The sequence below is a fragment of the Saccoglossus kowalevskii genome, chromosome 3, assembly GCF_978046115.1.
Source record: "Saccoglossus kowalevskii chromosome 3, keSacKowa6.1, whole genome shotgun sequence".
NCBI lineage: Eukaryota > Metazoa > Hemichordata > Enteropneusta > Harrimaniidae > Saccoglossus > Saccoglossus kowalevskii.
The window spans coordinates 33,241,334-33,257,402 of record NC_140643.1 but is presented as its reverse complement, the minus strand read 5'-3'; the positions used below and the strand labels follow the sequence as shown (position 1 = coordinate 33,257,402).

Here is a 16,069-nt window from a genome sequence, read left to right as displayed (position 1 = left end):
TATTTGAGCTTCCATATTTCGATAGCCTTTAAATTATTAAAATAAATTCACGATACTCTAAATTGTTATCCAAAATAATTACGATTATTGGTGCTGTTTCCTTGTGAGGGCGTAAAGTTAGTACATATTCATGTATAAGTATGGTAAGCAAGACTGTATACAGCAAACAAGTAGTTTAACCTCGAATGTGAGATGGGTGTTTAATGCAACTATAACTGCCTTTATTTGCGTCATAGTGACAAAATATTTTCCCGAACAACCACTAAATATTTACACTGCATCCACATATGCGCACAAATAACTTTAAACACTAAAACTCGATTTAAAAAAGATTCTTATAAGACGTCATTCGTACCTAAAGAAACAGTCGTAACATAAATGTGAGACTGTTTGACTAAGACGGCGATAATTGTTCAGTAATTGCCCATTAGTTGAGTAAACAGACAACTAGGACGGCTGTTATGTACCGGTGAGTCATGACAACAACGTAAACAATTGTAATGGTATTGAATAGTGCGACAAACCGTTTGAAGTGGCTTTGTACTCTTAGGCACGCCCGCTGATTTTAATGAGGAATCATTGCTCTATCTCCAACAATTAACTTTCTTGAGGGCACACTATGCCAATCACACGGTATACACATGTGGAGTCAGTCATTGTACTTCGTGTATGCTCGAAACCTCGTTCGTCAATTCCCGTGATTGCACCGTGGATTCATGGGACAGCATTGGTTATTTTGTTTACCTTTTTAATCTGTTTTCTAATGTACTCACCAGATTTAAATTACATTCAAAAACAAACAAACAAACACACTGATATGATTAATTCCTGAAATTTAAAGCTTCCGACATCCACGTTAGCGAAAGTACGATAAAAATGTTCTATAACCAACCCGTGGGGAAGAAGACACAAGTATATGAACCTGCTCGGTATGGCGAGAATGTTGAGCCTAGGTTCAACTTGTTCTTAACGACTCGTTATAAATACTAACTATGTGTTAGTATACAATCAGGGGAAGCGTCAATTTAAATTACAAAGCCATTTTACACCTTTTATAATTTCATTTTTGCTACTCAACAGTTTAACACTTTTGCTGTATGAAAACATATGCTTGTCAACTTTGAACACGAATGAAGAAATAACGCATAAATATGTTCAGATTATACACGTTTTTCTTTCGAAAGTAACCTCCAGTGTTGTAAACTATTTTTCTAATATTGCACAATATACATCGCATATGAACATCACGTATTTTCTAGTTAAAATGTTTATGATGATCGATAACTTTAAATAAGATATATATTATACGTTTACGATTAACAACTTATTTTGATCATTGTTATTATAATGTCGGCTTTCTAATGAAAAGATGAACAGTATTTATATAAGAACAATTATTAGTTTTCGAAAAGTTAGAATTTAGAGCTCGTTTGCGAATATTTCCGCCACAAACGTCTTCCCCGACAAAGTCATCACGCACTACGGCGATAATATAACTCAATGTACTTACGTTGTGTTTTCGCTTCTTGAAGTATTAGCAGTAGAGTAAGGAAAGATAATATAAAGGTAATTGCTCCCATCTTCTTATTTTTCTTCTTAATGCATCATAAGTCTTCTTTTTCGAGAAAAAAAATTATCTGCCGTTTTCAAATTATTCTTAGTGGTAACTGTTTGCTGTGGTCGCCTAACAATTACCACGGGAGGAAAATATGCCAGCTTTCAGTAGGATCACAATAAATGGTGAGGTCGTCGATGACGAAGGCCGCGTAGCATAGAATAATGAATGTATAAGTTAATGGTTGGGCGAGACATTCAGTTCTTTCAGTATACTATCTTTTTTATCCACACCGGGGCGTCACCCCTAGTGTGAGATTTAACAATATACGCACGCTATCGGTAACCAATTATCAGGAGATGCTCATATGAACATATCACATGATATGGATCTATATTAACAATACACGCTACCTGTGAATAAACCTTATGAAACACACGTTCAATTTTACTGATCTTAATCCAAATGTGTATGCTCATTCGAGATTTGTTATGTTTCGACATTTTTCGGGAATCGTAAGTAGACCGAAATCTCGCTTATGGAAATGTAAATCCGGCAGGTAACAGTATGGGTTGTTTGTAATGTATTTATATGTTCTACTGTTGTTGCTTTCAATGTCCATCAATTGCTGTAAATCCGAAATACACGTTAATGATTGCAACATACACAAATTGTATAGTCAGCATTTGCAATTGGTTCGATATTGGATTTTTGTCAAATGAGGGTAATGTCCCCAATTTTGCCCATACTAAGTTTGATTCTGTAACGTTTTCTCAACGCTCAAGCCAATTAAAATACATAGTCATATCATATTCTATGAACCCACTCAATGAAAAACATGTTTCCAAAAAAAAGTGCGAATCATGCTAGGTACCGACAATAATGTGCATCATCAAACTTCGATCGAAAACTATTTTAGTGTGCGTTTATATATTTACTCACAAACAAAATGCCACCGGCCAAAATGTTCACATAAACTATGATTCAAAGAAGACACTATTTGCAAAAAATAAATATTTAGACAAGTTTTGGTTAACTAGCATACAAGAAAATTTCATCCGAGAGCTAAAAATTCGCAATACCAGATATGGTTTGATATTATTTTTGAACATGTAAATTCCCATACAACTTGTCAAAACAATATATATTATATGAACAGTAGTGTGCACTGACACTGTTCAGTGAAGCATATTTGCGAAACTGTGGAGAGAATGTTTCGGTCGACCGACAATATGCGTGACTACTAGTATTTTTTGTGGCATATCGATTATTTAAATATATGTATCCATATTTAATCAAGTATTTTCATCGCCATGAGTTTGAAAATGCGATTAATCTTATATAATTTGCTCAATTACTGTACATCTTGAACAAAAGATTAACTCGAGACGATATCTTTAGGAGTATCTGCCAATGGTGCAATCAACTTGAAACTAATATTTAAAGACGGTAACTTGAGAGGGCGTTGTATCCCAGTCCCCTCTTGTGGTCACGGTCTCATACATGTTACTATAGCTTTGTTTTTCCCAAGAGACATTCTTTTGAAAGGAATTTAATTAATCTAGAATCAATACACTGTAAAAGTGTCTCCGCTAGCTAATGTTTTTGTTGTTTCAAGAACTTTTTACGTATTCCTTCCTTTCAAAAAATAGCTGTTCCAGGCGACAGTTCCGGACACTGGGTGTCACTCCGTTTCTGTTTTGAGGCATCATGTTTTGGAACTACATCAGGGTTGTGCGGCCATCTCTCTATCCAGTAACAAATTATTTTACTATACTAGTATCAATCAGCCCGGTCGAGCCACAAACACAACCTAAATTTATTTGTTACACTCACTCAGATTAGGATATTCAACCATATGTAGGATTTGAACTCAGAGCGATCAATCATAGGTCGGTGTAATTCTACCGTTTGCACTCTCGATGTGGTAAGCTTAATTCTTTGTCTTTAAAATATTTGTGATTTAATATTAGGAATGACACCCCCTGAGTTAATCAAGACGTTTAGACGTTCACCGACCTTACTTCGGACAACCGAGGTTCGTCAAAGTCACTATTGTCACGCCTCGTGGCCTAGAGAATTCATTCCGTTCTTTGTTCCACCGGCTTCATTGTGTTGAAGTGTTTACGGTTTTCTATTGTCAGCAGTATTCTTTTCTCTTGTCGAGTATAATATTATGCCTTTAAAATAACATATTTATCGAATCAGATCAGAACGTAAAATCTCATACAGTTTATCATATTCGTCGTAGGCAGATTATCAGACTATGGTGGTCGAGGTATCCGCAGGAGGGAGATGTTTATCAGCTTAACTTGTTCGTCACGATCAATACAATAAAATAAAACGAAATGAATAATATCCATGGGCGTACGGCTACTCAAGAGATCTGCTGTGTATTATATTGTATAGACACTCTCATTACAAGTTTTATTATTCCACAATGATAACGGATTAATATGACCGTGCATAGAGATTTGCAGATTCCTGTGTACGTGACTGTGTTCAGTCATTGAGTACCACACTAATATCAACTCGTTGGCGATTCACTCAACTGGAACCTGATCCTGTTCTGCCTCTATTCTGAAGGACTTTATTTCTTTTTTGTAACTGAAAATTATCTCAAATAGACATAGAACACGTATTACTGAATTAGGCTTACTTTATTCTGATTATTTAAAGGGCAGTGGTCGTCGAGCAGCGCGTCTTTGAATTTCATAAACAATGTATTTTACACGCGTTGTGTACGTCGCTATGAGTCCCATATCAAACAGGACGCGGCACGACGACCACCGCCCTTTAATTACCTTCGTTTTTAACCTTATTTAGTTTTCTTGAAGGGGCAGTCGCTCCATAAATGTTAGATTGTACCCCAAATCGTTTTGCGCACAACACGGTGACAACATGATAATCCAAATAACTTGCATTTTTCTCGTTAAGTGAAGGGAGAACTATACAATGCACCGCAATCTGTATATTTGGTTTTGATGAATATGCGGATAATTTGCAGTTGATATTTTATATGATTTGTATTTTTTACAGGTAAAGGATTAACACGAATTCGCAGATGAAAAAAAAATATATTTTTTAAAAAAACAATAGCCTAAGAAAAATATTTGATGATGCCCAGAATTATGACAGGTTTTTGTGTTACAGCGCCCTCAAGTGCCATCATAAAATGTAATTGGCATACATTTGTCCGCTAGGGGGCGTACACGCCGGCATCATTCTACATTGGCATATTTCGATTTTACAGCATAATATATGACTGGTGACTCAGAAATGACACTAATTACAATTAAGCACGTCTAATTAACTAAATACTAGGAAAATCAAGGGGAAAGTGGCAATAGGTCTATGAAGAAAGACATGATATCTGAGTTCAGTTTGTTGAATTTTATTTCTTCATGTCAGCTGAACGGCCATAGTTTGTGCATGACAATGATACAGTAATTTTATTTGTACCATGGCTGTCTTGAATTGGCCAATGAGGGTTCGAGGATTTCCATGGTTATAGGCCGTAGACCTGTGTTATGGCAAGATTCGCATCCAAGCGAGAATGGCCCCAAGAGCTACAAGCACGTGGGACTGGAGCAATATTAATTATGGACGTGAAAATATTTTTGACATTGCCCCTGAATGTGAAGTTTCCGAGAATTATATACTGTAAGTGATATTTGGTGTGTTGCCATGCAAAACTACTTTCCATACACTTTTGGGGCATGTCAATAAAATGAGCAAGTACTAGGTAGAGGGCGCTATTCAACACCAACAAATGAAAGAGGTATATCGGTGTCTCATATTAATACATCCCTTTCTAGAAGCCTCTGCGGATTACCAAACTGGCTGGAATTAATATAACGGCGTCAGCTTTCAATGTCAGTGTGTTAAAACGATTGTAACTTTGTTTGTACCACAAATCAATGCATACACAGAAGAGACGCTATAGAAAGGACGCCAAGGAATCAAAGTCGGTGTTTAGTGCCCACTACGGACACACAAAAAACCTTGCCACTGAGAATCCCAGAGCGCAGTAAGCTATAGGTTGTTAGAAATCACTAGTTCACAAATTCGTTATATAGCTATCAATTTGGAGTCGACTTTTGAATTCATCCTTGTACGAAATGTAGCGTTTGGGAAACGACTAAAATGCAAGAAGTGTATATTTTGGAAATAATTCCACCGGAGTACATGTTAAAAGTTTATTTCAGAAAAAACATACTCGTCTCCGAATTTTTCTAATAAGCGCTAATGATCTATGATAAAAACAATTTAAATTTAGAAGCCAGTGTTGATAAATAGGCCAACAATTTACATCATATATTTTTAGAAGACGAAAAGTATTTCGATGTCCGGTTTTGTGAAAAAATCATAAAAACAAACTTAGAAATGTTGGTGTTACATTTTCACGCGAGGCCCATTGAAATAGTATAATCGAAAATACAGTACACGGATCAGCTACGCGTGATTGTTGTGAAGACCAAGATAAGCGCTGTAAGTTGACACGCTCGAACATTTCGTGGAATGTTGAAAAATTTCTAGCATTACTGGTATGTTTTTTGTATTATATATTCAAGTTCAAGTTGTCAACCAATATTCCACACATTTTGATGAGTTGATGTACATGTGTTTCGGCGCTGCGCAAGAATATCAGCATAAGTTCGAATAGAGATGACAAATTTAACTTTAAAAAGATGTTTCTACGGTGAAAATGTACAACACACAAAATGGCAGAAATGACACTACTTCTATTATGACTAGACTGTCTGTTCTTTTCATTTTCTGTTACATTTATGTGCAAAACATCATGCAATCTGTGTAATTTGTACTGTAAACACAAAAATGTGTCAACCCCGGAAGTTCGATAATACGTGGTCACAGCCGAATCGAACAGACGCGATGTATTCGAGATACTGAGAATTCACCCGATGCCTTTTCTTTGATTATACTATCGAAAGCGGTGCAATGCCTTCATTTTGACGCAATTGTGATACAATGTGTAGAATAAGTAGTATATTTTGGTCCAGTGATGCGAAATGTTGCTACTTTTATCGATTGACTAATGTTATACAGCGAAAATAATGACGTTCGTCGCGTTGGTTTCAAGTGTAAAATAACACATATTGAGTGAGAGTAATAAAAGTTTAGACCTACAAGAAGAATATTTATCCTTGTAAAGCAATTGTTATGTTGATACATCGTTCAGTCATTGTACACTAACCAGAATTTCAGATAGGCACTAAGCTCTATATGGTTTGCACTTGAATAAAAACCTTCCATATTCTATCCTATCAGATCAGTTTTTTTAATGCGTCATTCTTCTGTTGATAATAATACCTATTTCAGTTCACTGCACGAGATAATATCCTTTCATCCGAGAACGTACACTGGAATGTGATAGACGCTGTCAGCGCTTTGTGGCAGCTCTTGGTTTTCATGTTTCTAAACACTTGGTGATATACGGATATGTTGCCATGACAGTGTGTAACCAAGCGAATCGGTATAAATGTGGTGTTTATATCCAATTTAAATCCTGCATTTGTTAATAACAATTGTAATTGTTGCTTGATTGTAACCGAATTAATCGTTCAATGACAAGGCCCTCTCCCCCGGGTATACGTCGCATGAATAGATACAATTTAAAGAATAATAATTAGGGGCGTGACCAGGTTACCGTTGAATAGAACTGTTTATACTTTATAGTATCGCAGAACTTATTCACCCATCGATCGGTAACGATATGTAGTCTGGAGTGACTACAGCCTGCATTCAACGAGGAAAGTCACGGAATGTGTTTGTGTTCTGTTTAATAATTAATTTGTCATAATCAATATCGATTGAGTATAAGATGTTGGATTTTATATGTTTGATGGTTTTTACGTTTCTAAATGTCTTTGGTAAGTTGATTTCTTTGTAACTTGCTTTGATATAAGTGTTCAACTGTAGGGATAGGGGTAGGGGAAGGGCGATGTGTACTTGTTTGATCGTTACTCAGATGAGAAGAATCAACTATATATGGGTCAAACGTTTAGTTATTAGTTATATTTTATTACATATCATCACGGGAGACGAGAGAACCACTTTTTCAGATCAGATAAAAGCAGTACTACATTTGCGAGTGATTCATGCCGTGTTTCCTTGCTTCACATTATATTACATACTAACACATCATTCCCATGTATTACAAGTATATGGAGACGTTTTGACGTCATGTCAAGAATATAAAGAAAACGAAAACATCATCAATGGATTGGTACGTATATTGCTAGCGTTATAATGTTTGTTTTTTTGTATTGATCGACTACATGTATTTGTTGGCTGTATTCAACTAAAGGCCAGTTTACCACAAGGTCCTCGAAAGATAGGGCAACTCAATGAAATTTAATGATTATATTTATATCATGGCGAAGAATAAATGGATGTTTAGTTATACAGCATTCATAAGTTGAGTTGACATATATATGACACGTTGGATTTAAACCGATAAAGTAAATTATCGCAAATAAAGAACAGTTCAACTCAAGCTTGTTATTTGTGTCTTTTGTAGTATTTAATAGACCCCGATGGTGATGGTCCACTGAACCCATTCACTGTACACTGTGATATGTGGACAGAAGCGTCTGCTGTAACTACCATACGGCACAACCAAGAAGACAGAACTCATGTACAAGGTTATGATGAACCAGGTAAAATTATCAAACTAATATATCCCACTAAATGTGCTCGCTCGACTAAACACTGCAGAAGACACAGTCTGCATTACGTTACATATAATTGGGTGTCACACCATAAATTAACATTGTATGCAGGTTTGCTAATTTTGCATTATATGGTATCCCTGTTCACGGGCCTTGGCCGACTATTCATAACGTTACGTTAACGATGTATCACTTAAGGCCGGCTTGTACAACTGAAATAAATATTTATTTTCCGACCAGCCACAAATAATGCACTCGACTTGGTATTTTATGTAAATCAGTTTTAATTTATTTATGTAACTTCAAATTTTGCATTAACACTGACCTGAGTATAACCTTATTATTATACATCTTTTCCTCCCAATGATATATCATAAGAATGCCGAAATCCAAAAAGTTTAGAACAGAATCACTTCTTTGTGTAGATCCCGGTCAAACACTGGTAGCAGCCATGTTTGTTTTTATTAATAGGGGACGCTTGCCCGTGTAATCATTCCATATTTGGAATTCGCATTTCCTAATATGGTAGGATGAAAATAACCCTCACCCATTGCTCATTGGTTATATGTTATTTCAGGTTCATATATGGCGAACATTACATATGGGGATGTGTCCATTGACCAGATTCGAGCTGTCATCGATACATCCGATACCTGTGAGCAGTGGATAGGTTATGATTGCTACCATAGTGCATTCAACTTTGACAGTGAGTAACAACGTGCTGTTGATGTATTCTTCTTATCCACTCCTTTAATATATTGTATTGAACTTTTACGAACAGTTCAAATGTTGCGTTACAGCTGACGTTCCCAATGCATGGTGGGTCGATTACTCTGGTACAAACCATTACTATTGGGGTAGTTCCGGTAACCAAGAGGGCTTTTGTCAGTGTGGAGTTAACGGCGACTGCGATGATGCAACAGGTGGCATCAACGATGGTAAGTCAGAAATATGAACAACAAGTAGGTGTTATACCTCTGTATAGTAAGAAGTCAATTAATTCAAGCACAAATGTTTTAGTTGCGTTATAAACGAAACACATACTGTCACACTGTATGTACATCTTTTCTAGCTTTAAATATCAAGTGTAACTGTGACAATAATGACAATAAATGGAGAACAGATGAAGGATACCTAACGGATAAGACTGTTCTACCAGTCACTGCATTGCAGTTTGGCGATAGTGGAGACAACACAGAAGAAGGGTACCATACTCTTGGCCCACTAACTTGCATAGCAGGTATACATAATTACGATAATTGGTTGGTATTTGTATAATATCGAAAAATGTTTTTGACTTGATTCTGTCAGAACTCATCCTCGAGATTTATTGAAGCCGAATTCGGCAATCTTCAGGCTCTCTTGTTGGGCTCTGTTAAAATTCCACGGAGTAAACGAGATAATGGCGTTTGTGTTTGGACTTATTCATTGTAACAAGTGGGCTTTGAATAATTAATCATCAGACTACAGAGGCAGTATTGTAAATTTATAGTAATATAATTCATTTCCATATATTCACATTTATTGGGTCGTTAAACACGTCTTCTGAGGACATTTTATCACACAGATCAGCGTTAAACAACATCAATTAAAGGGCGATGGTCGTCGCGCAGCGCATTCGAGAGATGAGCAAAGATGGCGACTTTGACTCTTGCGCATACCAACGTGTACAAACTGATACGTTACTAAGCTTTGTATTTTATGGTAATGTGAAGGTATCAACAGAATCACTGGCGGTAGTGAGTGCACGTTGCGCCCAGATCAAAAATCGTACCTGTAAAGAGCGCATTGGATTATGGGTAAAGCCGTCGGTGTTTATCAACACAAATGTCGCACATGCGCGGCACGACGACCACCGCCCTTTAATTGTGATTCTTTTTCTTTTTTGGTATTCGAAATGAGGCTTTTTACCTTTTATATTTATTTTTTTATTTTTTATAATGTGATAACCGATAGTATTCCAAACTACTGAATCTACTCCGTTAACAGCAGAAACACCAGCATGGACTAAGACATCTGGGGGTGTTGCCACAATCGTCGTAATTTGCATTATAATCGCCATTGCTACGCTGATCGCCGCTGGATGCGTTTATCGCATTGTTGTAGTTGCATGTTATCGTAAACCTGTTGCACTTGAAGGACGTCCATCGCTTAGTACATGTTGTGAGGATATCTGTGGTATTAAGTTTAGAACCTATATCAATGATTATTACAAAAGAAAGAACACGTGAGTAAAATAAAATATGTTAAAGCAAGGGAGCATGCGTCAGGTGGCCATAGCGTGTCACTGTTTACAAACAAGCGTCTACCCTATGAGCCTTTGCGTTCTTAGCGTGTGTTGTTATCATCGCTTGGGACATAATTCCCGCGCGTGCGCAGGTGACGACCCTCCCGCTGTAATAATAACGATTGTAGTTGTCATATATATTAACGCCCACTAAAATCACCACGATCGCTTTGATTAGTAAATACACGATAACGTGGCCGCCTGGTATTTAATGATCTTGACAATCATTGTAGCTGTATATTGATAATAGCTGTTAAGGAAAGAAAACTGAGTAAGTAGATTGTGTTCTTGGTGAATACGCGGCTTTTGACAAATCTTGGAAAAAGGTCTGCTGGTGTTTATATTCAACCGGAACTTGTCGATCACGGAATAGACTATTAAGGGTCCTGTAGCCTAACACATGGACTTGGTTTCGTGTCCAAATCTCGTATTAACTTTGCACAATACAAAAGTCCAGGAACGAGACTGAATTAACACAGTTTTAATCCATTAATACAATTTTGAAAAGAAATGTTTCTAATTTAATAATCATTCAAAATCTTTCCGTATCTGTTACAGTAAACATGTATGGAAAACTTCAATGAACCAAGTAATGGTCACACCCAGGGAAAGAGACAAGATAAATGGGGGTATGGTTGATTACATCAATACCGTAACCACGGATTCCTTCGTTGGTTCTTTAACTGATAGATACCGAGACATTATCATGTGCCATGTATGTATTAAAATTTAGCATCCTCATCACACTTAATTCATCTATTCTAATTAACTTGGTTCATTATTTACAGATATCATAATGTATCCAACGCAGTGTCATGAAGACCATCGAATGAACAAAACAGAAAAACATTCACTGTCTACTAGTAAGAAGAATATGGGTGACAAGGTTAGTAAATATATTGTCGATACGTCTTGCTGTATGTTTGTTGTACCAATCGGTGTATTTTATAAGTAACAACCCCCAAAACACCAAGATAATTGTTATACTTTGAGTTCTTATATTGACCACGTCTTTCCTTCTTGGTAAACCACATTTCCGCTGCTGGACCAGATTGTACAATTACGGGAATAAACCCCGGCATTCTATTTCGCACACAATGCAGTCCACAGAATAGCACACATGTAACAGTTCACCGTTACTGATAGTAGATTATTCAGTAGATAACCGATATTTTTCAAATATCAAAAGCAGAAACATTGCACAAGACTGTAAGAAGATTCTGTTCAGGCATATAGCGTACGAAAGATACGACCCCTTTGATCTCCACAACAGCGCCATCAGCGATAAAACTACTGAAATCGTTCCTTTTGAATGCAACTCTAATATGAATATTTGAATGAATGACTGATTGACGGACGGACGAACGAATGAGCGGATTGACTATTTATTTGTATATTTTTTAATCGTAGATGTTCCCAAGTCTGCCAGAAAGAAAGGTTTCCCCTGTTGAATTTACTAAAACAAACGAAACAAAAAGTAAGTGCATAACATACACATATTTGACTATTAATGTATATAGGGTAGCTGTATTTTAGCGTGAGACACAGTAAACTAATTTGAAATTTCTAATTTCTACAATATTGAATATATGGTAATATTAGCCTACCTTGTAGTACAACCTGACAGTGACACAAAATTTAGTATTTAAAGCTCCTTCTACTGTAAGTGACACAACTACGCCGACTAATAGTATGTGTAAATTACTGGTAAACTAAAAGTTGTCCTACCCGGAGTGGGGATGTTACCTATGGTCACAATCGACTTACTACTTTCGGCAAATTGTTCAGCTTAGGCCAGAAAAAAAATCTCTGTTTCTCGTTTCATGGAAATTTTAAAATGAGGCGGCGAGGTGATTTTGTTTTGAACACTGAACTAAAATGGGGGAAATTTGAGACAAGTGCGAGTACAAGCGCATTTTGGAATGCTTTAGAAGGAAAAAAACGTCCGAGGCGCATAGTTCAAAATGATGCGCGCGGAAACGAGAAACAGAATTTTTTTTTTTTCTCAGTCTTATATACACGGAGATGGAATTCGGAGATATGCGTCTTTCATAGATTGAACAATGATCGTGAACAATATTAGTCATTTCGTATACACTTTAGACAAGCATTTCAAAGATATTGATTAGTTTATTTTGTCATTTATTATGAATAATATATCCATGTCTTTCTAAATTACATGAATGTTATATTGCTGTGACGTAATGATTGGTCAGATGTGAGTAGACATCACGGCAACGGTTTATAATCTGCAATCCATTTATCTTGTATTCACGACATGAACATACCCCATCAATGGGTTTATGACGACCAAATCACGATTACGGTGGTGATTTTAGTTTGCCCCCTACACAGTAACTAATAGTTTTGAAATGTTTCCCATTGCAGGCAATGATGAGTCCCATCATCGTCCGACTGTCCAAACTAGAGGTTTGAAAAGCAAGACGGCCAGGAGAGGAAGGAGAGGAAGACGCACTAACAAACATAAATAATGTTCCCAATTGTAAATTTTATAGCTCATTTACTAATAATAAATTAGTAGCTTGATTAAATCATTCAGACACTATCAGAATATAGAGAATATTTTATTAAAACAAAACAAACAATCGTTTAACTTTTAATTCAATTCGCACCTAGCGATGTATTTTTGATGGAAGATTTACCATCAAGCAATTTGCGTCTGCGAAGTGATTGCTAGATATAGTAGTGAACGTGTCTATTAATATAAATAATAATAGAGTAAATATTCTTAACATGAAAACGAATCTATATAATGTAAGAATAAAATGCCAATCAACAGATATTTTAAACTATAAAGACATCTGAATCTCTGTTGTCTGTTCAGCACTTGGATGCAACATGCGTTCTCCGTGATGAGTTTCGGTGGCAACAGAACGTAATTTTTCGAATGAATAAGTTTTTCTAATCGAATTATGTACACAATGTGCTTATTGCGCAGAATCCATCCCCTAGTTATAGACAGAACACAGGCCATATATCATATACAATGTCGTTGTGTTACATTCATGTGAATCAAATTACAGAAACGTGTTTTTGTCAAGATTTACCTGGAATAGAGTGCTAATAATAAATGATATGTATAACAACCATTGACTGGAGCCACGTGTTAGAATAATAGCGACACGGATTTATTTCATCCCAAATGCGCTCGCTTTTGTTAAACATGTCTAGGTGTGTTTTACTCGATTTCAATCTACTTCTGACATCACGAATTTCACACGTATCATAACGAGTGCAACGGTACAAAGTGTAACCACGAACCCAAGAGACAGTGAGACAGTGGCAAATCACAATGAAAGACATTGTGAGACATTCTAATAAGCACGTAGTGGAGTAATGGTTCACCTCTATTGAATATTAGATATGCCAGTCAAATGACACTTAAATAAAGTATGGCTATATGTAGTCTGATATCAAAATACATCATACTATCAAAAATAACAATGAATGCATTGAAAATTACAAACGCAGAGAAAATATACCACCTTTGCCTCGTCTACAATGTCGAATATATGTGTTCACTTAAATAGTACTAGGACTTTTATACGTGACAATATTCAAAAAACGATACGAACAACAGTATTCAGGCGCTTTACATTGGGCTAACCGGGACTCGATTATCTACCTGCCACATTTGTTATGCCAATTTCATAACAATGACTAAAACAACGAAAACACATTCCGAGTCGTACACTTATGTACTTCGCTCTCCCGTTCGTAATAACTGTTATTGTTTTTTTTTAGTACATTTCATTTTGATTTCATGCTTCGTTCCCCCGGAACAAAATTCGAGCATGGTCTTTTATTGGGCCGACTGAATACATTCAAATGTATATTATGTGTGATTTGAAGAACAAATTTTAAGTCAGACATAGCACTGTCTTGTAACCGGTAATCGGGGATAAAAGGTCTTAGATAAAAATGTCTCGGCATGTGGCCTCAGTTTTTTATTTATATCTAAGTCCTCGTACTTATTCTATACATCTTGTTACGTGTTTCTGTCGTTTCATCCAATGAATTTAATTTCCAATTTAACACACATCAGTGACATTTACGTTGACATGATGGTGCGTTCGTAGTCCTCGTCAAAAGCATCACGCCTGGATGATGCACTTAACGAGGACCACGAAATCACGCACCTGCATTTCGTAAAGTGTTCAAGTGACAGTTGCATTGTGACGGTGACGTTTATAGTAAGCGATTACTAAAGCCTCTCACAGCGTTCATCAAATCTGTTAAATTGCACGCAGTGCCAGGCGCTACCACCGAGATGTCACACGGCTGAAAAGGACCGAATAGTTTAGTTATATAGCGACTTTAGTTTGTTCAAACCGTGCGGAAACCGAGTTACAATAGTGCTACTACGAAACTATGTGATAGACAGTCCATGATGTCGTCTCTCGGGTGGATTTTTATCTCTATTGTGTTTAATATCATAGTGGTGGAATCAGAAGGTAAGTGTACCTTGTTTGTATTCAGTGTCATTAATATTTCTAACACCATAAGTGAAAAGAAAAGGTGGCGTCAGGATGTTATTTCTACTGCAGTTATGAGATGGCATCAAATCAATAACATAAATATATATTATTCTCCAAAAAGTAATGCTATAACATATATTCTTTTAGCGCAAAGTAAACTAAAATGTTATTACGACTCTCTAGCAAGCTCACTGTATCTCATATATTTGATCAGAACATGATACATACTTTTACACTGAGCGTTCAGTTTATATCTGTCACATATATTCAAAGGTATGGTATATGCCGTAAATTATCAATGCTCTGTGGTTGGATAAATTAATTGTTGTTTCACAATTGCTTTTTATGAATGCAGAGTTCATTATATGAAAACAAATCTGTGTCAGTCAATGCGGTAGCCAAGCAACAGTGCACATAGCGAGTATAGAGACGGAGTTCCATAATATCAAATACGAACACATTTCGTTACTCACTAAAACAAAGGACCGATGTAATGTGTAATGGGTTCCAGTAATGAACTAACAAAAAACGTAACTTTAAAGTCATAGTAAATTGGATTATGGCCACAGGAATCTAATTTCTAGTAGTTGTTACCAGAGATGTCGATAAAAGCACCATCGTTTTTTATGAATCACGCCCTAAAGTGATGTTTTATTAATGTAATACGAAGCCTGTTTTGCAGTGTTTCGTGTCTCTATTCTCACAAACTATTCTGTACTAAAACAATGCCTCAAATGTGCTCAGGTTATAACGCCCATCTCTGCGAAATGTTCGCCTCGCAACACTGCACGGTTTTTCGATTGATTCAGCTCGCCCACCTCAGAAGTGTTATTATGTTGTTTCCGTTCGTCACAGATTGACATTCCCGTTAAACATGCGGTCAGTTAGTATTGCAAAAACACTGTACTGTGACAATGTGTCCTTAATATATACTACGAATTGGTAAACAGTAGAAGTATTTTAGTTCTCCCATTTTATACAGTTACGAATTTTAATAACAGCGAAGACAAAATGATGCTGTCCAGTGCCATGG

The 16,069-nt window shown here is 36.4% G+C and overlaps 1 protein-coding gene across 1 annotated transcript in view; it reads right to left on the bottom strand.

The window, feature by feature from the left end:
- LOC100329017 (celsr-like protein) overlaps nt 1–1,842 on the bottom strand; it is a 50,984-nt gene extending 49,142 nt beyond the window's left edge. The window contains exon 1 of the mRNA XM_085497463.1: nt 1,511–1,842. Coding sequence (XP_085353589.1) covers nt 1,511–1,580 — 70 coding nt within the window. The 5' untranslated portion in view covers nt 1,581–1,842. The remainder of the gene's footprint in view (nt 1–1,510) is intronic.
- Nucleotides 1,843–16,069: the final 14,227 nt, after the last annotated feature.